The sequence below is a fragment of the Canis aureus genome, chromosome 22, assembly GCF_053574225.1.
Source record: "Canis aureus isolate CA01 chromosome 22, VMU_Caureus_v.1.0, whole genome shotgun sequence".
Classification (NCBI taxonomy): Eukaryota; Metazoa; Chordata; class Mammalia; order Carnivora; family Canidae; genus Canis; species Canis aureus.
In genome coordinates, this window is record NC_135632.1 from 41,000,101 (window position 1) to 41,027,590 (window position 27,490).

The 27,490-nt window shown below is 42.2% G+C and overlaps 1 protein-coding gene across 6 annotated transcripts in view; it reads left to right on the forward strand.

Moving 5' to 3' along the window:
* SEC22C (SEC22 homolog C, vesicle trafficking protein) overlaps positions 1-24,576 on the forward strand; it is a 28,856-nt gene extending 4,280 nt beyond the window's left edge. For 4 of the 6 annotated variants that reach the window (XM_077865613.1, XM_077865609.1, XM_077865610.1 and 1 more), the window contains exons 2-7: positions 7,855-8,063; positions 11,926-12,089; positions 13,990-14,169; positions 16,359-16,477; positions 17,647-17,712; positions 19,667-24,576. In XM_077865613.1, coding sequence (XP_077721739.1) covers positions 7,882-8,063; positions 11,926-12,089; positions 13,990-14,169; positions 16,359-16,477; positions 17,647-17,712; positions 19,667-19,867 — 912 coding nt within the window. In that variant the 5' untranslated portion in view covers positions 7,855-7,881 and the 3' untranslated portion in view covers positions 19,868-24,576. Of the gene's footprint in view, positions 1-6,777; positions 6,864-7,344; positions 7,380-7,854; positions 8,064-11,925; positions 12,090-13,989; positions 14,170-16,358; positions 16,478-17,646; positions 17,713-19,666 lie in introns of all 6 variants that reach the window. The other 2 variants (XM_077865612.1, XM_077865614.1) reach the window with 2 other exon arrangements.
* The last annotated feature ends 2,914 nt before the right edge of the window (positions 24,577-27,490 follow it).

Sequence of the window (27,490 nt, forward strand, 5' to 3'; positions counted from 1 at the left end):
CCTTAATTGCTAGTGATGCTGAACATCTTTTCATGTGCTTATTTGTCATCCATATATTCTTTTTGGTGAAATGTCTGTTCATGCACTTTGCCTATTTTCTAACTGGATTGTTTTCTTACTGTTGAGTTTTAAGAGTTCTTTATAACTTCTAGTTATCTAGGTATCTATATAACAGATATGTGGTTTACAAATGTTTTCTCCCAGTCTCTGGATTGTCCTTTCATCCTTTTCACGTGAGCTTTTATAGATTGAATGTTTAATTTTAATGATATCCAATTTACTAATTTTTCTTTTGTGGATTATGCTTTTGATGTCATGTCTGAGAACTCTTCCCCAAGTTCTGAAGATCTTTTCTTACATTTTCTTCCATTTTTATAGTTTTACTTCTTAGATTTACATTTATGATACATTTTGAATTGACTTTTATGTAAGGTGTAAGATTTAGGTCAAGAATTTTTTTTATAGCTATCCATTGCTGCAGCACCAACTATTGAAAAAACTATCTTCTCTCCATTGAATTGCTTTTATACCATTATCAAAAATCATTTGGCTTTAATTCTGTAGGTCTATGTTCACTCTTCTGCTCTATTGATCTGTATGTTCCTCTGCCAACACCACACAATCTTGATTAGTTTAGCTATATAATGTCTTGAAATAGGATAGAATGGTTCCCTCCACTTTATTCTTTTTCAAAATTGTTTTAGCTATTTTAGTTTATTTGCCTTCCTACATAAATTTTAGAATAATCTTATCTATCTCTACAAAGTCATTTCTGAGATTTTTGTAGGAAGTGCATTAAACATATTTATCACTTTGGGGGAGAATTAATGTCTTTGTTGAGTCATCTGATCCATGATCATAGTATATTTCCTCATTTATTTAAAGACTTCTTCGGGGATCCCTGGGTGGCTCAGCGGTTTGGCGCCTGCCTTTGGCCCAGGGCGCGATCCTGGAGTCCCGGGATCGAGTCCTGCGTCAGGCTCCTGGCACGGAGCCTGCTTCTCCCTCTGCCTGTGTCTCTGCCTCTCTCTCTCTCTCTCTCTCTCTCTCTCTCTCTCTCATGAATAAATAAATAAAATCTTAAAAAAAAAAAGATTTCTTTGACTTCTTTTCAGCAGTGTTTTGTAGTTTTCAGCATAGGAGCCCTGTACATGTTTTGTTAGATTTATACCTAGGTATTGTATTTTAAAAATAATAGTTTTATTGAGATTTTTTTGGCATGATTTTAAATAGTATTTTATTTTTAATTTTGGTTTCTATGTGTCCTTGCTAGTTTATAGAAGTACAGTTGATTTTTGTGTGTTGATCTTATGTCTTGCAACCTTGTTGAACTCATTAGTTCTAGGAGGTTTTTTGGTAGGCTTCTCAGGATTTTTCATGTAGGTGATTATGTCATCTGCAAATAGGAGTAGTTTTGTTTCTTCCTTTCCTATCCGTATGCCTTTTATTTCTACTTCTTGCCTTACTGCACTGGGTAGAACTTCCAGTAATGTGTTTAATAGTCATTGTGAGAACAGCATCCTCATTCCTGATTTTAGAGGGAAAACATTCAGTCTTTAACCATTAAGTATGATGTTAACCATAGGCTTTTTTGTAGTTGCTCTTCACCTAGTTGAGGAAATTCACCTCTATTCCTATTTTGCTGAAAGTTTTATCATGAAGGGGTGTTGAATTTTATCAGATGCCCTTTCTTTTTTTTTTTTTTTTTTTAATTTTTATTTATTTATGATAGTCACAGAGAGAGAGAGAGAGGCGCAGAGACACAGGCAGAGGGAGAAGCAGGCTCAATGCACCGGGAGCCCGATGTGGGATTCGATCCTGGGTCTCCAGGATCACGCCCTGGGCCAAAGGCAGGCGCCAAACCTCTGCGCCACCCAGGGATCCCTCAGATGCCCTTTCTATAGTAATTGATATCATTGTGTGATTTTTCTTTTAGCCTGTTAATATAATGGATTATAGTGATTGATTTTACTATGTTAAGCCAGCTTTGCATCCTTGGAATAAATCTCACTTGGTTATTGTGTCTGATTCTTTTTATTATATTGCTTAATTCAGGTTGCTAATAATTTTTTTTTTTTATTTTATTTTTTAAAGATTTTATTTATTTATTCATGATAGTCACAGAGAGAGAGAGAGAGGCAGAGACACAGGCAGAGGGAGAAGCAGGCTCCATGCACCGGGAGCCCGACATGGGATTCGATCCCGGGTCTCCAGGATCGCGCCCTGGGCCAAAGGCAGGCGCCAAACCGCTGCGCCACCCAGGGATCCCAGGTTGCTAATAATTTATTAAGGATTTTCACATTTTTTATATGTTTGGTAGAATCTAAGTGAAAACCATCTGGACTTGAAGATTTCAGAAGTTTTAAAGTTACAAGTGAAAATTTCTTAATAGGAAATTTGGTTGTAAGATTGTTTAAATTACCTATTTCATATTGGGCGAATTGTGGTAGTTAGAGCTTTTTTGAGGAATTGACCATTTCATGTATGCTGTCAGATTTATGGGTGTAGAGTTATTTATAGTATTCCCTTATTATTTTTTCTAATATTACCATTTGGTGCTTAAATTTTCCTCTTAGCGGTATTTGAGCTGTGTCCCGCAAATTTTGAAATGTTTTCCTTTTTACTCAGTGTATTTTTAAATTTCCTTCAAGACTTCCTTTTTGACTCTTGGTTATTTGAAAGTGTGTTGTTTACTTTTAAGTGTTTGGAGGTTTTTAGTACCTCTCTGTTATTATTTTCTAGATTGATTACATTGTGGTCCCAGAACACGCTCTGTAAGCATTTTTTAAAAATTTGTTGAGGTTTGTTTTATGGCCACACCTATCTTGCTATCTGTTCCATGGGTACTTGAAAGGAACTCTGTTGTTGGGTGGAGTGTTCTATAAATGTTGAGTATATACTTTGGCTCATAGTGTTGTTGAGATCTTCTATATCTTTGCTGGTTTTCTGTCAGTTGTTGAGAGTGATATTGAAATTTTCAACTGTAATTATGGGTTTGTCTATTTCTCCTTCGGCTTTATCAATTTTTCCTCATCTATGTTACATTTTTGTTGTTTGGTGCATATACATTTAGTTTTATGTCTTCTTGGTAGATTTATTCTTTAATCATTATATAATGTTCTTCTCCATCTTTGGAATTTTCTTTGCTTTGAAGTCTGCTTTATTTGATATTAATATACTCACTCTTTTTTATTTGAGAGAGGGAGAGAATGTGAGCTGAAGCAGAGGGAAAGGGAGAGAGAGAATCCTCAAGCAGACTTCTGGCTGAGCACAGAACCTAATGTAGGACTCAGTCCCAGGACCCTGAGAACATGACCTGAGCTGAAATCAAGAGTTGGATGTTTAACTGACTGAGCCACCCAGGCGCCCACTCTTTCTTTTGATTAATGTTTGCTTGGCATATTTTTTCTGTTCATTTACTTTCAACCTACCTATATTATTATTAGTTTTATTAAGTTTGGCTATTGTGTTTGTTGGTATGGATTTACTTGGATTTATCCTTTTTGAAATTTTTTTTAAAGATTTTATTTATCCACCAGAGACACACAGGGAGAGGCAGAGACACAGGCAGAAGGAGAAGCAGGCTACCTGAAGGGAGCCCGACATCGGACCTGATCCCGGACCCCGGGATCACGACCTGAGCCAAAGGCAGATGCTCATCCACTGAGCCACCCAGGCGTCCCTCCTTTTTGGGATTTATTCTGCTTTTTGAATCTGTTGGCTTGTCCTTGCCAAGTATGGGAAGTTTTCGGACATTTCTTTGAATACTTTTTCAGCCCTTACCTCTTTCTCCTCTGCTTCAGTGACATGTATCTTAGATAATTTATTACTGTCCTACATTCCTGAGGCTCTGTATATTTTTCAATCTAATGTTCTCAGATTGTTCAAATTAAATAATTTTTATGTTCTCTCTTCGTGTTTACTGATTTGATTCATTCTTCTGTTCCCGCTGTTTGGCTGTTGCTCTCATCTGTTGAATTTTTTACTTCAGTTATTGTCTTTTTGAAAGTCTAAAGCTTCCAATTGGTTCTTTATGTCTTGTATTTCTTTGCTGAGACTTTTAATTTTTCATTTGTTTCAGGCGTGTTTATAACTGCTCACTGAAGCATTTTTATGATGGTTACTTCAAAGTCTATCATCTTGGTGTTAGCATCAGTTGATGGTTTCTTTATATTCAAGCTGAGATTTTCCTGGTTCTTTGGATGACTGGTGAATTTTGATTGAAACCTGGACATTTTGTTATGAGACTGGATCTCATTTAGATCTTTTTTGGGGGGCCTTTGTTGACATTGTGTTAGTAGGGGAGGTGGGAGTTGCTATCTCATTACTGCCAGGTGGGAGTAAAGTTCAGGTTTCCCAACTGGGCCCCTTTGGGCTTCCTGAAGGAGAGGGGCTGCTTATTATTGCTGGCCATAGGTAGGAATTCTGTCTCCTTAATGATACAGGGGGAGAGGTTGGCTCTTTGCTCCCAGTAGCTCCCTACCTGGTCTTCTCTGACACCCCAGCAGCATGGGAAATTGAGGAGGAGGGGACACGCCATTACTGCCAGGCAAGAGTAGAAGTCTGGGCTCTTAATTCAGCCTTTGTTGTGGATATATGATGGCTGCAGGTTTTTCTGTGGTGTTTGGCTGGAGTAAAATGTTTTTGTCTGAAACTTTTCTGTTTTGCTAGGCTGCACACATCCTTCCTGGTTCTTTGGCTAGAGAGAGAAGGCTTTATTTTTTTTCATTGTTGGGGCTTTTCTTTTTTTTTTTGGTCTACATTCATTGGCATTTTTGATTGCCAGCTTCTCCAGCACCAAGACCAGGATATATGAGGCAAAAAGAAAACTGAGCAAGCTCACAGCTGTGTCATTCCTCAGGTCCCAAAGTCCCTAGCCAGTCTGCCTTCTTCTCTCCACCTTTCAAGTGTTTATGTTTATTTTATATATAATGTCTATAGTTTTTAGTACTATTAGTGAGAGTAGGAAAAAGTACTTAAACTCCACCATTTCAGAAGTCCTCAGTTCATTCTTTTTTGAGCCGCAGTCAGATCTCTTATCCAAGTATAGACCATCTCATCATAGCTCATAACCTGAATTTGCAAATGTCAGATCCCTACAGATCCTTAACCAGACACTGTGAAGATACAAAGATGAGACTCTCTTTGCATTAAGATTTTTCATGTTTTGGAATATAAAGTATATGTCACAAAGAAAAAGAAGCTGGTGTCTCTGTTCTTAGGCTCTTCCACAGCAGTGTATAAAATCCCCCCATCCTTCAGACAGCTGCCATCCTGTACATTCACACACTCATACATGTACACAAATACAAGTAACATTTAATATCACAGCATCATAAAAATTTTAAAATATCTTAAATGGGTTTGGGTTTTACTAGTTTGCAGTACTAGTAACTTGATAGAACTGACAGTTTTATTTATCTTGAATGCTATTGTTTGGGGAGAGGCAGGTTTCATCACCAAGAGGAGCAAGTGGGTGAAGTAGAGAGCCTGGAGGGGATGTTTGGGTCTTTAGAGAGTGGTAGAACTGGTTCTTAGATTACTGTCACTTGGAAAGGTCACAGTTTTCCTTTTTACTGGTTTAACACAATAACCTGGCACATAGTAGATATTCTATAAAAAATAGCACTAGAGAGGGTTATTTGGGAATTGACAATTGGCATACGCGCCTACTTTCCCTTGAAGAACATAGAATTTACTCAGCCTCCTAGAAAGTTTCTTATTTTGCCTTGAGGTGCTTCTGTCCTGCCTCTGACTCTCTTCATATCCCATTGCTTCATTGTGTGTGTGTCTCACTCTCCTTTTTAAGGTGGGGGTAGGGTGTAGGGAGTGATCAATGTCTTTTCATATTGGCCTAACATTCATATTGAAGTTGTTCTTGTTCTTAACAAGTAGTGTTCTCAGAAACATCTTCATTACAGGTATTCTTAAACACTTCTCTACATGCATTGCAGAATGTCTATAACTTTCATTCACTGAAATAACACTGATCTCAGGAGAGCAAGCAAGTTGTGGATCTTGTTTCACCCCTAAGCCCTAGTCTCAAATTGATCTTATAGTCTTCCCCTGTCTCTATCAGGGCTTTGTGCCTGTAAATTTTTTAAAAATGCTTTCTAAATTAAATATTTTAAACATTCATGACAGTATACGAAGGTAATGAGATTAGCTTCCATACACTCCAGCCCCCATGACCTCTTTGGTGCTGGAGGTCTCAGCATTGGCCAAGTAGCTGGGGTACAGCCCACAGGGCCTTCTGGCAGTTGGCCAGGCTCTGCCAGTGGTGCTAGGAACTTAGCAATTTTGTCTGTGGAGATATTTTTCCTGGGACTTTTCACATTTTTACTGCCCAGTGGAAGTGTGAGGAGATGGGACAAATGGACTTTATAAGATCTGTTAGCTAGTAGACTCAAGCTTTCTTCTTGCCTTCTCCTTTTTTTACAACACCAATTTCTTCATGGATAAAATGGGAATAGTTATTCATTTATCCATTCCAGATATGGTCTTTATTCTTAGAACTTATATTTAGGTAATGGAAATGATAAATTAGTAAAATAGAGAACAAAGAGGCTCTCTGAGAATTTAGAGAAGGTAGAAGTACTTCCGGCTGGACGCATCTGGGAAGGTTTCATGGAAAGGGGGGACTGGAGACAGTCCTTAATGTGCATTTGGATATGGGATTGTCAGAGGAGTAGCAGACACAGGCAAAGAATACATAGAGGCACAGAGGTGAAGAGAAGAGTGTGCATCATAGGGGTTCCCCTTTCTTCCTATTTGTAGGAAATGAGAGGTCAAATGAGGTTACATCTTTGGAGTTCTTGGAACGAAAAGTCCACCAGTGGATGCACCTATTAACATCCTATCAGGTAGAGGACCTCAAAAACCCAATCTGTGAAACAGGATATGTGGTGCACAGAGAGACCCATTAAAGCTGCAGTGACCACCTCACTAATTCCTGGTTGTGGGGCTGCCACAGCCTTCACATGTAGGGTATGCCCTGTGCCAGCACCTGCAGAGTTAACAGATGGGGTTCAAACCCAGCCAGGCTCTGCCAGCAGAACTGGTCCAGGCTGTTTCTACCGTGAGAAGCACCTTGTTCCGATTTGCCAAGGGCACCATGAAGGCTCAGAATCTGTTTCTTTTTGCTTCTTAACAGTGCCCACATATCATGGCCAAATATTTAGTATCTTTATGTAATAGAATTTGCTAAATGACTTCCTTTAGCTATCTGTAGGGACTCAGTCATCATTTTGAAGACTGGCTTGGTATCAAACATTTGCAGAAATTCTAGAAGACCTACTACACTCTCTCAGCTCCATTTTTGCCTTCTGTTCTCTGTGCCAACAGCTTCAGGTTGGATGCTCAGAATCCTTCCACTGCAGGTGAGGATTAGACAACTAAACTGCTCAAACCGTACCTCCCCAGGGTGACCTGAAGTGCACAGGTCACTGTGCATCCCTGCTGCTTCAGTGTCAGGTGCTTCCTTTCCCTTTGGGGCCATGTTGCTATCTGTGTCCTGGCTGCCCAATGTCTTTGCTGTTGCTCCTGAGCCTTTATGGTGCTGCTTCCTTGCTTCTCTATCCCATTCTCCCTCATTCTAGTTGATTTAATTCTGGAAAGAGAGGGACTTGTTAGAGAAGGGAAAGGGGAATACAGGTGAAGAAGAGACAGGAAGGAAAATGAAGGGAGAACGAGAGGGAGCAACTAACATAGCAGCAGAGGCCAGGAAAGTAATTCTACAGGCAACATTTGCAGTTCCAGTGCGGGTGAGGGTGAAACAGAGTGACATTTCAAGGGCAGGGATGCCTCTGTCACCATCATCTGCCCTCAGTAACAAGATGACCTTGCTTTCCCCAGGTGTCCTCATGACTTCCCCTGCAGACCATGTCTATGATCCTTTTTGCCTGTGTGGTGAGGGTGAGGGATGGACTGCCCCTCTCAGCTTCCACTGACTTTTACCACACCCAAGATTTTCTGGAATGCAGGAGACGGCTCAAGACTTTAGCCTTGCGACTGGCCCAGTACCCAGGTCGAGGTTCTGCAGAAGGATGTGACTTCAATATACAGTAAGCAAGCATGTTCACTTTTGTAAACTTTGGTTTGCTTTTAACCATTATGTCAGGGTAACATGAGGCTGATCACACAGCATGCTGAATGGGTCTACTGTCAGACAGTGGTCTGAGGTGGTATATATTTATGGCCACAGAATCAAGGGAGCATGATTGTTCCACCCCTGCATGGAGCATGCTGCTCCCACTCCTGCCCTTCTGTTAGTGGAATGCTCATTAGCATCAGGAGCCCTGGGTTCAATCAGTTTTTTTTTTTTTTAAGATTTTATTTATTTATTTATTCATGAGAGACAGAGAGGCAGAGACATAGGCAGAGGGAGAAGCAGGCTCCCTGCGGGGAGCCCGATGCAGAACTCGATCCCAGGACCCCGGGATCATGCCCTGAGCCAAACCACTGAGCCACTCAGGTGTCCCTCAGTCAGTTTTCATGCGTTTAGTTTGATAGTTTATTCTATCAATATCTCTATCTTAGATGGAGCAGGGTAGAATCTAGATTAAAAATCAGGGAAGGAAAAAGAGTGGGAAAGCCAAGAAAATAAAAGACTATGGTTCTTGCCTATAGTTTCTCTTTTATAAATTTTTCACTTTATAAAAAATTTTAGATTTTAAAACTTTTCTTATGTAACAGGAGCAGGGGAATGAGTAATGAGCACAATAGGTCCCTTTTTTGAAGGAACTCATGAGGGAGCAAGAGCAATATCTAACTAAATATAATACAGTGGGGAAAATGCTCCAGTGGAAATAGGAATCAAGTGGTTCCAATAATCCTAGTAATTGTGGCTAGTGTTTTTTTTCTATATGGCAGACATATGCTAAGCTCTTTATTGGCTTGTGAGGTGGGTAAGAGTATTCTACCCATTTTACAGAGGAGGAAAGTGAGGTTCAGGGATTTAGCTGAGGTTGTCCTGTTATTAAGTGGTAGGGCAGGCAGCTGGGCCCTGATGGTTGCGCTTCATGTGTTATACTGTTTCTTATTCTAGGACTTAGAGCAAGAAGCCATTCTATAGAAGGTATTAGGGGCTAGGCAGGTTTTGAAATATCAAAATGGCTTGTCATAGATTTTACATCCCTGTTTTCCATTATTTAGGCCCTCACCGACCCAGTCCCCTTGAATGTACATTTTTAGTTGACCTGATAAGGTGGGGTCCTTTAAGGGGATTTCAGCCTCAGAATCAGAAAAACGAAAGGAGAAGTCCAGGCTTGGTGGTGTGGTCAGGTGAGAAGGGATGGGCCTAAGGGGGTGCCAGATGGTAAGTACATGCAGCTGTCACCCTGTGCTGCGGGCTCTGGGTGCTCAGGACCAAAAACAGCTATGTCTGCCTCCATTAGTGGCTCCTTTCTCTGGGTGCCTGAAACCACCTTCCTCGATGTCCCTTCCTCATTATGCTCTGATTATCTAACATCTTTTGGGAACTTGGTGCTGAGCTGCAAATTGGAAACCTTTCCTCTGATTAAAAAAAAAAAAAAGGCTGTGACTTCAAATGAAATTCTGGGTGCTTCAATAGTTTTTTGAAAACTGGAATGTAGCTTTGTGCAGTGGCAGTATCATAGCCAATGAAAACTGGAATGTAAAATATTCTGTTCAATCATATTTTAGATGAAATATTCACAAATATTTCCCCCCGTTTACCATTAACAAATTAAAACAACAGAAATCGGGGATCCCTGGGTGCCTCAGTGGTTTAGCACCTACCTTCTGCCCAGGGTGTGATCTTGGAGTCCTGGGATCGAGTCCTACATCAGGCTCCCTGCATGGAGCCTGCTTGTGTCTCTGCCACTCTCTCTCTCTGTCTCTCTCTCGTGAATAAATAAATCTTAAAAAAATAAATAAAACAACAGAAATTTATTCTCTCACAGTTCTGGAGGCCAGAAGTCTGAAATCAGGCAGGGCTGCACTCTCTTGAAGAAGACCTTTCTCGTGCCTCTCCACTACCTCCTAGTGGCTGCTGGCAGTCCTAGTCATTCACAAGAGTTAACCAATCACTCACTGTCTTCTTGTTTACATGGCCTTCTACCCTGTATCTCTGTAATGAAATTTCACACCAGTCGTTGGATGGAGGCTACCCACATCTATTATAACCTTATTTTATCTTGATTGTATCTTAAAGACTATTTTTAAATACGGACATTTTCACAGGTACTGGGAGTTAGGACTTCAACATACCTTTCTGGGAGATGCACATCAGCCCTCAAATAGGGCTCCTCTTTCAAAAAGAAGTGCCCTCATTCTAAAAAGACTTAAGCCCTCCTGGAAAGTTACTCATATAAGGAGGAGGTTATCCTTTTTTTTTTTTTTTTTCAATTGACAGAGTTTTTATACAGAGACTTCCAGTTATAAAAGGATGATAGAACAATATAACCTAAAAACTCTTTGTCAGAAACATCCCGAAATGCAGGTAAATGTACATGAAAACTTGTTTTATTATATTTTATTTTTTAAGATTTTATTTATTTATTCATGACAAACACAGAGAGGGAGAGAGAGGCAGAGACATAGGCAGAGGCATAGATGCAGGACTTGATCCCAGGACTCTGGGATCATGCCCTGAGCCAAAGGCAGATGCTCAACCACTGAGCCACCCAGGCAGCCCCGACAAAGTGTTTTAAATGTGTAGCTGAGCTTGAAATGAATTCCCAAGGTGTCAGAAACGAGGGGAACAGGAAATCAGGGTGCTAAGCGTGTGAGCTGACACTGAGGCTCCTGGGTAATCAGTGATGGTAAGCTCGGGGCTTGAGTTTCAGCACCCGTAAAGGGAGAGGTCTTTGGGCTTGTGTAGGGTGAGGTGTTGGGACAAGACCCATGCACGAAGAAGGGATTGTTGTCAGACGACAGCCCTGGTGGAAGGGTGATAGGTGAGAAATAGCTGCTCACCAGTACAGGAGTTACTCATCTCTACTTGGCTTTGAATGGGAAGGAAAAATAAAGTCTTATCTAAGAAACCAAACCCTACTTCTGTGCCTTATGTAGGATTGGAGTTTAAGTTTATATTTCCCATGGTCTAGGAATTCCTAAACCAAGGTTCAATTATCAGTATTGGTTCCAGACTGATGTTACTCCTGGAGTAGCTGGCCAAAGCGAATGGAAAACCACTGTGGAAGAAGTGTGCCACAACTCAGTGCTTGAGAGATTCTTACAGGAAAGGAAAAGGTCCACTGGTGCCCTCTCGCCAAAAATTACAGAACACCAAAGGAGATATTCTACAATGAGTGGGAGTCCATAGACACCACAGAGAGAAGAACTCAAGTCCCCAGAACTTGAAATGATAGCACAATGACAGTCTGAAAAGCAGTCAATAAAGGAAAAAAACTGCATCAGTTTTATGAGACCAGAATAACCCCAATACCACAACCAGATGGAGACAGTAAAAGAAAGGAAAATTATAGGTCAATCTTACTTTGCATAAACAGAAAAGACCTAAATCAAACATTAGCAAACTAAATCCAGCAGTTGTGTGTATGTGAATATGTACAAACTTACCACCCAGAAGGCTTTATTTCAAGACTCCAGGATAATTTAACATTAGAAAGCTATTGATGTCGATTAAAGAAGAAAAATATTTTGCTCTATAGATTCAGTGAAGTCTGGGGCTATCCCTTCTTAGTGGAATGTGCATTTCTCGTGCGGGAATCAAAAAGAGTGATCACGCACTAGCAGTGGCAAATAACTGCTATTTTAGAGAAAGCACACAAAAGGCACAGTGCCAGGTAGGCCCGCTGAAGAGACACTATACATGCAGCAAATGGCTACAGGGCTGTTCAAGGCCAGGCAGGTGCCGGCGCAAGCATGCTGTGTCCGAGTATGGGGTGGGAGTACAAGGGTCTGCTCCCTGGTAATGGAGATGTTGCCCTTTTGTTTCAGTTTTTCTTCTTTGCGGGATGTGGCTTGCATGGCTATCTGCTCCCGCCAGTGTCCAGCAGCCATGGCCTTCTGTTTCCTGGAGACCGTGTGGTGGGAATTCACAGCTTCCTATGATACCACCTGTATTGGCCTAGCCTCCAGGCCATATGCCTTTCTCGAGTTTGGTTTGTAATCCTCTTTCTTACATATCATTCTCTCTTATGGCATTGTATGTCTAGGATTGATGGTTTAGGTTTGGCTTTGACAATCAGGGCGAATCCTGGAGGTGCTATAACATGTCACTGGAGATCAACCTGGTACGCTGACATTTCATAGTGATTGAAGTGGCCCAGAAAGCTTCATAGTTTAGCACTGGCTTTCCATCTCCTCATAGACTGTGAGGCAGCATTGGGGAATGGTGAAACCTGTCTTGGTTATTCACCATAGTCCTCTGAAGCAGGGGTCAGCAAACCTGTGGTCCAAGGGCCAGCTGCCTGTTTTTGTAAATAAATTGGAATGCATCCTACGCTCATTCTTTTATGGATCGCCTGTGGCTGCTTTGCCCTTCCGCAGAGTTGAGTAGCTGTGACAAAGACCATATGGGGTCTAGAAGCCAAAGATATTTACCTGGCTGTTTAAGAAGATTTGCCAACCCCTGCTCTAGAAAAGTATTACTCAAAAGGTGGTATGTGAACTTGTTCTTCTGTCATGAGGTAGGTACAGAAAAATGAGAATAATGTGTTTATTCATTCGTACAGTAATTTGGTATTCCTGCAGTTTTTTTATTGCATTTTATCAAAATATCTACAACCAATATTTTTACAACCATTTGGAAATAAGAAAAACTGGCCCTTCACTCAGAGGTCTGAGGCATACTGCTTTGGAAGAGGATAGGTTTTTTTCCTAGACCTTGCCAGAGAGGCCTTGTAGAGGCTCAGAGGCTTTAGAACACAGCCTGATAATTAATAGTGTATGCTCTGTTTTTCTCAGGCGAGTCAAGTCATTCTGAGCTCTTGGGAGAACAAGAGTTGAGGTGGGAGGTGGGGGGCATTCTGTGGTTTCTGTATAAACAGCTGCTGTCTCAGCACTCGGTAGGTGCCAAGAAGTGTTGCCCCATGCGCTTTCTGGCCTGATTGCCAAAGCCCTCATACTCCCTCATGTGGTCCACTGGCTGATGCATTTCTTGGTCACCCAAAGGTGCTGGGAAAATCCCTGGCACACAGGCCTCTGCCTAGACCTGTAACACAGAGCAAACGTTCTCCCCAAGTCTCCCTGTGAGGCCTAGTTCACCACTGCTCTCAGCCCCACTTCCTCCTCCAAAGAGGGCTTGCTAGCCCCAAACACCACAGCTGAGACATCCCTTGACTACCAGTTGATAGCAGCTGCTGACTGTTCTTCCCTCCCCCCTTCCCCGGCTCTGCATGTGCCTTCTAAAGTGGTGTGCTTGATTTGACAGCAGACCCTTCCCCAACATCATGTTTCCTCACTGCTGAGTGAGAGGCAAATATAATAGTAGCTGTTGTTATGTGTGCATTAGGCATTGTTTTGCTTTGCCAATATGTATGAAGCTCACTTCAAATACTTATTTAAACTTGGTACTGGCTTAATACTAAGAAAAATAAAATAACTAAAACCAATACCTTTCAAATATATCATCTTAGTTTGCACAATATATTCATATTTATTTATAATTTTTTTCTCACATGCCTTTTTTAGAGGTAATTAGTTCAAGAATAACTGTCTCCCCTTTCTAAGCTTTGGAACATTCTGTGAATTGCCCAGGATTGTACTATCAGTAGTGGCTAAGACTCAAGCCCCTATCCCTCAACTCCCTCATCATGGAGGTTCTGGAAAGCATTACTGCTTTCTCTGTAGACACTCACCTTTTAAGTATCATGCACTGAAGAGATTGATGAGACCAGTAACGTCATATAGTAATCATTTGACCTTTAGGTATACCTCAACACTCTCAGAATCTGGCTGACTTACCAGCTTGCTTAGAAATGTAAACTTCATTTTGCACATACTGTTCTATAATACCCATTCCGAAGCAAATGTTTAACTTGGGTTGCTCTCCTTTTACAGACAGTGTCATTCAGAAAGTGAAGTGGCATTTTAACCATATAAGTTCCATTCAGATGGACAGCAGCTTAGAAAAAATTCAGGAGGAGCTGGAGTTCCAGCCTCCAGTAGTTCTCACTCTGGAGGACACAGATGTGGCAAATGGGATAATGAATGGTCACACACAGATACACTTGGAGCCTGGTAAGTGGTTTGCTGTGCTCTTGTGTCAATGAAAGTGAGGTGACTTTAAGTATTTCAAATGGACATTGTTTTTTTTTTTTTTTTTTTTTTTATCAAGGAGGTGTTTTTTGAGGGTGGATGTTTATAAAATATGTGAGGAAAAATATGGACTGATCCTGTTTCCAGGTGACTGTCAAAAAACACTTTACTGTTATGATAGTGAGTTGATCAGGGGAAGGGGCAACTCTTATAATGAAATTCAGAAGAGTGACTTGGCAGATTGCTTAATCAGGATGAAGTCCACTAAGTTTAAATATAAAACAGATGCATTCTGTTTTGCTGGAAGTCACTTACTAAACTGTAAGTAAAGATTTGTACATGCTCTGTTTCTCTCCCTTTCCCGCTCTCTCCCTCCCCCACTTTCTCTCTATTTTTCCCTTTAACAGTGAGTCCTTATCTTATCACTTAGTGAAATACTGCAAATCTCCAATGAGAAACAAACCCCTGCCCTCCCTGACAGAGGGAGGGAAGGGCCTTGGGGATGAGATTGGACAGGGTCAGAGCTAGAGTTCTAGTGCTGTCACTCTGGTTTTCCATGAGCTGTGGGGATGTCCCTCTATCCCTGTGGATTTCTGAGCTGAGTGCCCTGGCATTCTGTGACTTAGCCTGGCATTAACATCATTAGCCATTCAATACCCAGCATATAACAAAGCATGATTTTTTTGCATTCCTTGTTACAATTACACACAAACCAATTTTCCATGAAAGTGGTATTTACATTTTAAACATTCTGTAATGGTGTAAGAACTGAATCCTTCTTTGAAATAGTTATCTATACTCTAACAGTCTCATTATTTTAACAGTTTTTATACTAAACTCATTGCTTGATCTTTAGAAGTGGTGTATTAAAATGTTCACATTTTTTACTTAACTTTGTGTTTTGATTTAATCTATTCCAACCAATACATTCCTGGATTGGCTCTCATGCCAATCAGTAAGTTGTAGTTTATATTGGGGATCGATCGACTTAACTTTCATAGAAAGAAGAATGGGTAGTTGAGTGCCAAGCCGCTTCTTTTGCCTTATGTAAAGATGGGGTAACTTTATAATATGTATTTTGTTTTTTAACCACTTAGACAAGAGAAGCAAAATCCAGAAAATGTCAACTTGCTTATTTTTCTAGGACATTTTACTGTGGTTTGACTCACCCTATTGTCCTGAGGCTAGAATCTTTACAGGTAGCATGTTCTGTTCTAACAGGAACTTTGATAGCTCAGTGGAAAGTCTAACACACTAACAATAAGCATCAGTTGGGTTGTGGCTAGATATTTATATGTGTGTGCATGTGTGTATGTGTATGTAGGAAATGTAAGGACCAGAAGGGATGATTGTAAAAGATCATAGTAAGAGAATGGGGGTGGGGGGTGGGAATCACATTTAATTGTGTGACCCAGAATCAGTCTCAGCAGGTATCTTTGAAGAGAGAATGATCATTTATTTGTTCTAGACTTCAGGAGACAGCTTACAGCTCAAATAATCAGTGTTTCCCTCCTCTTCCCAATTATTTTAGAATTTAAGAAACTGTGTTTGCTGTAGATTGCTCCAGAAGCACAGGAGACACTGAATACTGTCCTAGTTTAGAAGCTGAGAGTTGAAGTGTATGATAGAAATGCTGTCAGAGTTTGACAACCAATTTACAAATAAAGCCATAAATTGCTTTAAATCAGAATTTCTCAACCTAAGCCATATTGACATTTTGTACTGGATAATCCTTCATTTCTGAGGGACTGTCTTGTGCATTTTAGGATGCAAGCCTTCATGGCCTCTACCCAGTAGATGCAGTAATACCCTGTTCACCATTGTTGACAACCCAAAATGTCTCTAGGCATTGCCAGATGTCCACTGAGGGGCTAATCATTCATGGCTGAGAACCGCTGCTTTAAATAGAAAAAAAATCAGGCCTTGAAAAACCTGTGCTTACTCAGAGAAGGACCCCTTTCCGAAAGAACTCACTTAGGATTCCCAGATCCATTCTGTCCTTCATTTCTTGCCTTTTTTGCTAACAGCAGCTGCTTTTAATTAATATGTTTGTAATTCTGTGTTTATCATACTGAGCCTTTTATTAATGGAGGTCTAGTTCATGTCTCTGTTGATTTTTCTTTCATATAGAAATTATTTTCACTAGACACTTATTTTTTTTAATTGTGAAGCTCCTAATTTTCGAATGGAACCGGTGACAGCCCTAGGCGTCCTCTCGCTTATTCTCAACATCATGTGTGCTGCTCTGAATCTCATTCGTGGGATTCACCTCGCAGAACATTCTTTACAGGTAACCCTTTTTATTATAGTTTAAATTGAAGGTCCTATGATGGAAGAAACTGGTAGAGATACACTTTATAAGATTATTATGCACAAAGATTTCAAAAATTTTTCATTAAAATTCGATTTTTATGTTACAGTTTATTCTTTATAGTAGGTTGAACAGATATGAAACTTGCTCCTTTGTATCTGTTGTCCTAGAAGCCAAAGGGGCCTGCCGGAGGAGTGGGTGAGAAATAGCGAAATAACATGCGACAAGAACATCTGTGGGGCCCCAGGAATCACTCCAGGGGCCTAATTGCTCAAGAGCAAATTAGGTTCTCAGACCTTGAAGTTCAGGCTGTTTCTCCCTTAGGAAAAGTTGCCCCCTACTCTGATTTATATCATGCAGATGGCACTTTCCCTATGTCTTTGTCAGGGGACTCTAGCACAAGGAAGTTGATTTGGCAGTCTGCTCCAATCAAAGCAGCTTTCTGTTTCAGTAGTTTTAAAATATATTTTTAAAAATTTTCAAGTACTTAAAAACTCTTAAGTATAGAATCATTGTGGGCATAAACAGATAGATAGTGCTTTTAAAAATAGAGCCATAAGGCTCACACCTACAACTGTGATTGCTAAGGTCTGAAACACAACTGCTGTTGAGTCTCAGGAGACTTGTGTAGACTGACCTGTGTGGAGTGTGTTACCACATCCTGTCTTTAGCCAATGTGTGCTGTGGTTCCCACTCTTATTTTTTATGATTATTCACACCCAGATACTTAACAAGTATCTGTATGTACTAGAACAGATGTCTGGCCCACAGGAGGGTAAAGTAGAGTGTGGTGACATCACTAGGAAGGTAGCAGTATCTAGGAGGTGGGCAGAATTAGGGAAGATGAAGTGAAGTGCTGACAGATGAGTAGGATTTTAAGAGGTAGTTGTGTTCAGGGGCATTCCAGTTTGGGGCTTAGCTCAGATCCACGGGGACACGAGGGTGTGTGGTGTGTGGTGTGTCCAGGCTGTTGAAACAGTTGCCTGCCAATTCCCCATTCTGGTATATAAACAGGGAGTTAGGCCTCCCCAGCCAGGGTTTTGTATTATCAACCATACCAGAGCAAATGAGGTGCAAAGCGCTTCACCTCCTAGTGTTTCTTTTCATCTGAATATTCATTTTCTTTTTGTTTCCTCTGTCTGTTTTAGGTTGCCCACGAGGAAATTGGAAATATCTTGGCTTTTCTTATTCCTTTTTTAGCCTGTATTTTCCAGGTGGGTGAAACATTGATATTTTGGTGAGTGGGTTGAACCCAATGGCCTTATTTTGTTCTTCTGTTGAAACCCTCAACATGTTTCTGGATGTGGTTTTGTTCCACCAAGGCATGCCATGGACAATGCCACGGCCTTATTGGAGGGACCTTAGGCCCATCCTGCCTAGACATCTCATTTTACAGAGGAAGAACATTGGGCTCAGAAAGAGAAAGCCACTTGCCCTAGGCCACAGAGCCTTTGACAATGGCTGAAAAGAATCCAGGAATTTGGACTCAACTCCCAAAAAGGGAGGGATGTGATTACTGTGGGAATGAGTTGGGCATGACTAATGTGAGGCAAGGTCTTACCTATTGTCAGGGTAGTTCAAGTATAGAAACATCCTTCTGCAGAAGTAACAACTATTTATATGTGCTTTTTTAAAAGAACAGGACTAGGTTAAAAGAATATTTTTTAATAGTGATGTCATTTGACTCAAATCTGTCCTTAGGAACTGAGACAAACATTACAACATTAACTAGTGGGCTTTATTACTTAGTTATTTTCAAATAAGCTGCATACTTAGGGGCTTTTGAATCCCTTATAGGCAGAGTTAATTCTAGTAAAAAACTTTACTGTAATTTTCTTTCCTCATCCTCCTCAAAGGCTAGGATTTTAGGGCTTTCTCTACATTCTTAAGCCTTTTTTTTTCTTCTTTCAATTAAAATTTCTGTTTTCAGGGCGCTTCCTCTCTCTTCCATATCCATCCTAGAATGGTCTATTTTTTTTTTTGTAAGAATAATATGATTGTGCAAAAAGAAATCGTCAATCCAGGACTGAAAATGCACTCATTTTTGAGAAATCAAGTTTCCAGAACCTTCGGTATTGCTATTTGAGGTGCCCTAGAGCCTGTATTTCAGGGCCGTGGGGGTCTTACCCCTTGGCCTCTGTTCCCTCAACTGCATTCATACTTGGATAGCTCTTTCATTTTTTTTTTTCTTTTTTCTTTTTTTTTTTTTCTTGGATAGCTCTTTCAGTGGGGAACTCTCTCCTACTCATTGGAGCCTGAGCCTTTGTTGAATTCCTCTGTGTTTTGAGAACGTGCTTGTTTTTTTCTCAAGACTGAACCAAAAAGCTACTTTTTTCCTTTTGCAGAACAAGACTGACCCCTTTTCTTATGATAACCCTATACTAAATGTTGGTCACTCTCCCAGCTATGAGACTTTTCCTGGTGTCAGAGATGTTTTTAAAGACATGATAAGGGGGATGTCTAGGGAACACTGGTTCCTGATGTAGTTGTAACTCAGGAAAAACAAATAGTAAAAGCCTGGGCCCTTTCACTGGCTTACCTGCTTGTCCTGACTCCTCTGAAAGAAGAATCCGGCCAGAGGCCCATAAGTCTTTTTTTTTTTTTTTTTTTTTTAGGCCCATTAGTCTTATTGGAGTGTATGCCCTGGCTCTCTTTCCCTTAGCTGCATCTCTTCTTTCTCCACAGCCCACAACTAGGGGATTTCTGTCTGTATTTCTTAAATTTTTTTTTTTAAGATTTTATTTATTTGAGAGAGAGAATGCATGAGCAGGGTGAGGGACAGAGAGAAGGGAGAAGCAGACTACCCCCCCCCCCCGCCCCCGAGCAGGGAGCCCAATGCAGGGCTTGACCTAGGACCCAGTGATCATGAACTGAACCAAAGGCAGATGCTTAACTGACTGAGCCACCCAGGAGCCCCCTATCTTAAGTGTTTTAAAGAGTGTCCTGTTCTCATTCCTCCTGTGACATCTGTTTCACTTTTCTTCTCTCTTCTGAATCTCCACTTTAATCCAGTGATTAACAGCACTTTACTCAGCATGTCCAGGTTCCATTGTAATGAATTCGGTTTAATAAGCTAATGTGCTTGCAGGTGCAAGACGTGAATCTTGTATCCAACCTATGGCCATTTTGTCATCTCTGATTGGATTGTCTCTCATGATGTCGTTTCAGTGTTATTTGTACCTGTTCTATAGTCCAGCCAGGACTATGAAGGTGGTGCTGCTGCTGCTCTTTATCTGCCTGGGCAACATATACCTGCATGGGCTGAGGAACCTCTGGCAAATCCTCTTCCACATAGGAGTGGCTTTTCTGTCTTCGTATCAGATACTGACCAGGCAGCTTCAGGAGAAGCAGGCTGACTGTGGAGTTTGAAGGCGACACTGTGTGATTGATGGATCTTTTGGCTTTCTTAGGAGGGTCATCTGTATTTCCCTTCTGGCTTCTCAACCTCACCTCAAGTTTCCACCCTTGAAGTTCCCTTCGATCAAAAACTGGCTGAGACCGAAAGTTGGGGATTTTTAACAGGTGCAGTAGAAGGCACGAGGTGGCTTGATTTCCCAGTCCTGGTTTTGTGCTGAGCGTTACTGCAGAATCTCCAGGTCAGCACATCTTAGGACAGCAGAACCTGGGGGCTCACTCACAAGGAGCATTATGGAAAGATCAAAACGGAATTGTTTTGGTCTTTTAAACCGAATGATGCAATAAACCACTAGATTTATTAACACTAGTTTTAGTAACTGGCGGTTGTCTCTGAGGAATCACTTTAAAACCCATATCAGCTTTTCAGTCTAAATGCGACTTGGTTTTTTGTAGAGGGTCAATACAGGGTGAATTAAAAATTTTAAAATATGGTTCAGAAATATAAGCTAGATCAATTTTGTTTACATTTTTTGATAACTTAGGTCTGATATGATACCTTTAGAATATTTAAATATATTTTGGATATAAATTGAACTTATCTTCATTTAGGGAAAGGACAAACTTAAGCTGAGAAAATGGTTAAGAAAAATGAGTTTATTTAATTTATATATAACTTTTTATGGTGGTGGGGCTGCGTGGGTACAGAAATGTTTTGTATTTATTTGCAGGGTATATCTGAACATCTTAAAAATTGAGTAACCAGTGCTACTGGATCATAGCTTATGAGCATGAGCATGAGCTTAAAAACCTGAGAATTTCAGGATTCTCTGCAGTGGGCCACAGACTGGAGTAGGTGAATCACATGGATTCATATACTGGTATTTTACAGATGCAGGTGGTATTAAAAAAAAAGAAAAGCTGTTGTCATCAGTCTTGTACATGGCAGCTGAGTTCCTGTCATTTTAATGATGATCAATGCCTGACCTGTGTACCTGTTCTAAAAAGCCCTCCCAAATTAATTGCTTTCTGCACCTTTCCCATTCATCTTAATTAGATCGAGGGCCTCATTCTTTACGAACAGGAGTTAAGTAGGTGTTAACTTTTTAAAAGTTTCCTAAAGATATAATTATCTCTGTGCTCTGCGAAGTTGCTTTTCTTTTCCCATTGTCAAAATAGTTGATTGATCACAGCTTTCCAAAATGTGGCTCTGAGTAAGATCTCTTAGGTCTCCAGAATTTCAGCCTGGGTTGTCCAGTAGCATTCAGGAGGCCATATTGCGAGTTTGCCCTTTGGATTCTTCTTGGAATTTGAATAGCTCGACCGCAATTGCATGGGGTATCAGGTTGAATTATGTGGTCTTGATAAATTAAAAAATCTGCATTGATAGCTTTTAAAAGTTGAAAACCATCGCAAGAGTTATTGAGTATGTGGGGAAAGCAAGAATATAATTTTAGGGAATTCAGTTGTACTTGGTTGTTATTGTTAGCGCCTTGCTATTGAGCTACCTTGATGTCACTTTAAGAAAAACAAGTATATGTGACTGGAAACTGTTGGGAAAATGTTGCCACAGTCATTTCATTTTCTTACAACTTTCTATTTTCAATCAAACAAAACATCTGGATGTGAAAGGTATATTGGCAGCATTCTCAGATGTCAAGTTCACAGTTGTCTCTCCTTTTATCCTGCACCTGCATAATTTTCTGCACACCCAACAGGTGAATCTAAAGGTTTTCTGGGACATAATTTTGAAGAGACAGTAAAATAGAATGGGAAGCCAAGGACTTTAAAAATTGATAAGAGCAGCTTACAAGTGAATTGTGGATTTTTGGGTTTTTTTGAGCCCGAGTGTTATTGATATCGCCGTGTTGCCCTGTATCCCCAGATGCTCATGTTCTTGGGGTCTGAGCCTGTGATCCACATTCAGCAGGCAGTAGAGAACCATCCCTGAAAAGGAGTCCCTCCTGGTCGATGCTTCCTGCACTGGTGGAGATGTTTCTACACTTGGTTGAATGTGGTTTTCATCCATAAACATCTACATTGATTGAATTTTGCAAACAAAAGGGAAAAGGTGCATTAGACAAACAGTACAAAATAGTGACCACATACACATTGTTTATCTAGAATCCAGGTTGAAAGAAGCCTCAGCTCACTGGAGGAAGAGACAAGTGATAGGAAAGAAGTTCTGGGGATATTGTCCAAGGGAAATCCCAGGCTTGGGGTCGACCTGTTCAGGCCTGGAGTTTTGTGGCTCCCTGTGTCATATCATCCTTGTTGCCAGAAAGCTGGCCTCCCATCGCAGGAGTCATCCTCACTACCCCACAGACTCACTGTTCTAGCACTTTGTTTTCTCAGTGATATCATGCTACTTGCCCAGCTGACCTCACAGGGATAGATCTGGGAATAGATGAAATAATGTTGAAAACAAACCTTCGAAGTGCCTTCTGCGAACAGATGCTGCAAGATCTTGAACATTGGAGTACATTATTCCCATCGATTGTATCAGGCTGGGAATGTGGCTCAGTGCTCTTGACCAGGGTTTCCCAACCAAGGGGCCAAGACCAGAAGGGTTCTCCCTTCCCCAAGCATGCTGGTCAAAGAACATGCAGACTCTGGTTTTCATTTCCCTGGGCTAGTCCTACTGCGATGAGGGTCATTCCTGATTTCTTTTTCCTGGGTGGAGACAATCAGGGGTGTGTTGGGGGTGGCACTTCTCAGTATGGAGGCCCCATTGCTGGCAGCAGGAGGAATGTGACCCCAAAGGCCCCTGGTTTTGCTTCTCAGGCCTGCACCCCTGTTAGCTGTGAACTCTGTTGTAGGCACTGTGAAGCAAAGCCCACCATTTTTAAAGTTCATTAAGGGGTGGGAAAAAGGGCATCAAGAGATGAAAACATTCAATCTCATTTCTGTCACCTCACCTTGAGCTCCCCGTTCTTTTCCTAGGTGCTTCCCATTCTCTAGGACTCCTCTGCCTCTCCCCATGTCTGTCCCACACATTCCAGCCCTGGAGGCAGAGGCTGAAACTGGAATCTCCAGAGGGATGAGAAGGCCACCTTTACTTGTAGCTGATGGGGTGCGTGCAGGAGCTTCAGAGTGGGAACAGATGGCTTGAGGCCCAGCCCTTTTCCTCTGTGCCCCCAGGAACTTTAACACACATTTAGGAGTCTGTGCTCAGAGAGGAATGGCACTTTGGTGGTCAGCACCGCTCAGAGTCAGCGGTGATAGCCAGCAGGACTGGCTGTTTGGGGTGCAGCGAGCGGGGCACAAGTGAGTGGCAAAGCCGGGGGCCCTCAAGTGGCTGCCCCTTGGCAGCTGGGGCAGTTGGGGCCACATACTGCACCCTCATCCAGGGCCGCTGGGGGCTGTTCCTTGAAGGAGTCAACCTCTCACTGTAACGTGCAGGATAGGTGGCCCTCTGGCGCCTGCTGCTATGCGCACACAGCAGCGCAGGTGAGGACCAGCAAGCATGGCAGTGTTTGCAGGGGATCAGATGCACGCCCCCTGTTCTGGTGTTGCTCACATTCCAAATGTTCCTACTCAGAATCTGCCCAGGTGCAGAGAAGCTCTGCTGTGTGCTCTGTTAATGGTGGAGGAAGAGAGAGTAGATGTGCCCTGGAGAGATGGAGGAGGCCTGGGGATCGGCTTGACCCTGAGCTAGGGGTCCTGTGCCACTGTGGGCCAGTCCGGCCCAGGGGCCCTAGTGTCCTCAGCTGGCAAGTGGTGGCTCCCCAGCATGCTGTCATGAAGATAAAAGCCTGGTGGAGGAGGACACGGAGTGAATCCCTCGTTCATGTGCAGGTAGAGAAAGCCTTTCACCCGATACAAGGAAATTCATGCTCTAGGCAGCACAGTGTAGCCATGTCTTCCAGCTTTTACAAAAAGGGGGCATTTTCTTGACACTGCAATGTAAACAGACTCATTCTTTCACTTTCAAAGGCCATGTGGCCTCTGTTTCCCCTCCTTTAACCTGCCTCTTGCTCTCCAGTCACAGAGCTCTTGGTACTGTTGGCGTTGGGCCCTTCAGGATCCAGGGAGGCCAGTTCTGCTGGTTGGACCAAACCTCAAGGGCCCTCCCTGACCCACATGAGGAGAGCTCTGATCCTCCCATCTGGGAGCAGTGATGTCAGACCTCTGTTGCTGGGGAAACGTCTTGGCAGGGAACCTGTGGAAAAAGGCTTGTCAGTAATATCTGGGAATGGCCGGATATGGAAACATCTGCCCGTGTGTACCGACGACAGAGCTGCTGTCCACAAGCGCCTTTTATTTAGGATAAAATGATCAAATCCATTGTTCTTCTAACCTGTGCTTGGTACATATGAGCTTCTTTAACCCTTATGTGATTCTGGGGTTACTTCAGAAGTATTATTTAATGGATTATTCCTATGACTTGACCCCCCAGAATTCGGTTTTATTTAATAGACTTTTCTACTAAGAGTATAAAGACTGAGGCTGATGTAGCCAGGGCAAAACCATTTATTTCACATATTTATTCTGGATGCTTGCTGTCCATGTTGTACTAGCTTCTTACTGTTTTCATGTAATAAGAAAGATCTATTTTGAATAAACAACGGGTATGTTTTAACAAACTCTCACGCAGTCCTAAGGCCTAAACTTGTGTTAATGTATGTAAAGAATATTGTATAGCCATTTATATACTATGTATATATACGTTAAATAAGGTGGCTTCAGAAGTGAGAGGAGAATAAATCTAAGGTGCTTATTAACTTGCGTGTATGCGTGTCAAAAATTCTGAGTGACAGGTCTGTTTCGCTAGAGGCCGTGATGTGGGCACGGCATAACGGAGGGGGGATGTTGAGAGAAGTGGAATTCAGGTCCTCCTGTCCAATGTCCAGACAGGCGCACCCGCCTCAGTGCTTAGCACTAATCCCTAGACTCTGGAATACAATCATGGGTCCAGGAAAGACCTTGGGAAAGCCAACTTAGCAGTCACAGAGCAGCCCTGGGGGCAGGGAGGCCTGCCTTCCTTGCAAGCTGTGCTCCTGCTGATGTATATGCCTGTGAGCCAGCACTTACCCTGCTCTAGGCTCTGAGCTCTGAGTCCCATTTAGTTTTCCTCTCCCAGGACAGCGCCCCGCCACAAAATGGCCAGCAGGAGGCGCAGCCACCAGCAGTGGGTCAGGCTCGGGCCCAGGGGACTGCACCCTTTTGCAGAGGACCTTTCTACAGCAGCTGTCCCAATTCCCAGAAAGGAAACACACACAACCGGCCTCTCCTGCCCGTATCCTAAACACACTGGGGGAAGGCATGCTCCAAGCTTCTCTCCACCATCTGTCCTGAGCAAAAAACTTTGGGGAGAGGGCAAAAGCTTCCAAAATAAACACTAAGTTCTCGGGTTCTGGGATTTGGGAGTTGGCAGAGCCTTTGGATACCACATGGTTCAACCCCTATGTTGCTCGAGAGGGGAAGCTGAGGCCTGTCTCAGGGAGCCAGTGACTGTGCAGCCGCTGGCCCCTGGGCTGGGAAGAAGGTACTGTATGCATCAGTAGCACCGCCAAGAGGAATAGGGGATCTTGGCCCATGAAAGATCCCCTTTCTGTGCCAGGAGGGCTGGGTGCCAGTTCAGGCTGATGAATTGCCTTCCTCTTTCTTGGGCTCTCCCTGCTAATGGGGCCAGGGAGCAGGAGTGCTATGTGACAACTGCCAAACATCCTAGAGTAGTGCCAGTGGAGGAGTGAGGCTCAGAGGGGAAAGGGGCCCCCCTGGGTGCAGCTGGCAAGGTAGTTCTGCAGTCAGCTCTCAGATGTGACTGGGTTGGATGTGTGAGGCAAAAACTGTAAAGTTCAATTGAAGAACAGGATAGAAAGTATCTTTGTGATCTAGGATGGAAAAGTGCTCTTAAATAAAAATGTTACTGGTGCAACCCTGAGGCAAAATGATTGATGAACTTTACTATGTGCAAATAAGGATGTCCTGAGCAAAGTTAAACGAACAGGAGATCTTTAGAATGTCTGAAACCAAGAGGGATTACTATATCAGCAATTCTTGTAAGTCAACAAGAAAGACAGTGACCTCAGTAGAAAAATGAACAATTTGCAGGAGAGAAAACCCAAAAGGCTAATATGCATAAGAAGGTGTTTAAATTCATTAGAGAAGACCCAGAGAAATGCATACTAAAACAACAGCAAGATATCACCTTATGCATATTAGTTTGGCAAAACTTAGCTGGATGGCACCAAGTGTTGGAGCATGTGAGAAGATATAGGACGTCATGCATGGGCAGTTGGAAGGCAACCCCACAGTCATGGGCTGTACTGTGCCCTCCCCCAAATGCATATGTTGAAGTCCTGACCCCCACTCCAATACCTCAGAATGTCTGCATTTGGAGATAGGGAGAAGATGGTCATCTGCAAGCCAAGGAAAGAAGCCTCAGAAGAAGCCAACCCTGCCAATACTGAGATCTCAGCCTTCCAGCCTCCAGACCGTGAGAAAATAAATCTGTTATTTAGAGGTACCTGGGTGGCTCAGTTAAACATCCGGCTCTTGGTTTTAGCTTAGGTCATGATCCCAGGGTCGTGAGATCGAGTCCCATGTGGGGCTCCTCTGTGGAGTCTGCTTGAGATTCTCTTTCTGCCTGTTCTGCTTCTGCTCTCTCAAAATAAATAAATCTTTTTTAAAAATTTCTGTTGTTTAATCCACCCAATTTGTGGCACTGGGAAGTGGTGGCCCTGACGAACTAATATGGCTATCTCCCCAAATGTAGTGTGCACACACCTCATGCTGTGGTTACTTCGCTCCTGGTTCTATGTCTCTGGGAAATTCTCACACAGATCCTTAAGAGGACACGTATGAAGTTAAATTTTACAGAAGCATTGTTTGTGTTGGTAGAAAGCAGTCTTTGTGAAGATGTGGTATATATAGGCAAGGGAATATTACTCAGCCATCAGAAAAATGAAATCTTACCATTTGTACCTGATGTGGTTGGAACTAGAGGGTATTATGCTAAGTGAAATAAGTCAATCAGAAAAAGACAATTGTGTGATTTCACTCATATGCGGAATTTAAGAAACAAAGCAGGAGCACCTGGGTGGCTCAGATAATTAAGTGTCTGCCTTCAGTTCAGGTCATGACCTCTGGGTCCTGGAATCAAGCCCCACATGGGGCTCCTGACTCAGTGGGGTGTCTGCTTCTTCCTTTCCCTCTGCCTCTCCCTGATGCTCCTGCTCTCTCTGTCTCTCTCTCTCTCAAATGAATGAATAAAATCTTTTTAAAAAAGAGGAGCATAGGGGAAGGGAGGGAAAAATAAAACAAGATGAAATGAGAGAAAGGGGGTAAACCATTAGAGATTCTTGATCATAGGTAACAAATAGAGTTGCTGGGGTGGGGGGGACGAGGTAACTGGGTGACAGGCATTAAGGAGGGCACGTGATGTAATGAGCACTGCGTGTTATATAAGACTGATGAATCACTGAACTCTACCTCTGAAACTAATAATACACTATATGTTAATGAATTGAATTTAAATAAATTTTTTTAAAAAGGAAGCAGCCTTTGTGTCTACCATGGGCAGATAAAGTGTGCAGGCTCAGCATGGAGCACCACAAGGCAGGCAGGCAGAAGTACCGGATTTAGATGTAATGTAGCAGCATGGATGGATCTTCAAAATGTTGAGCCCAGTAG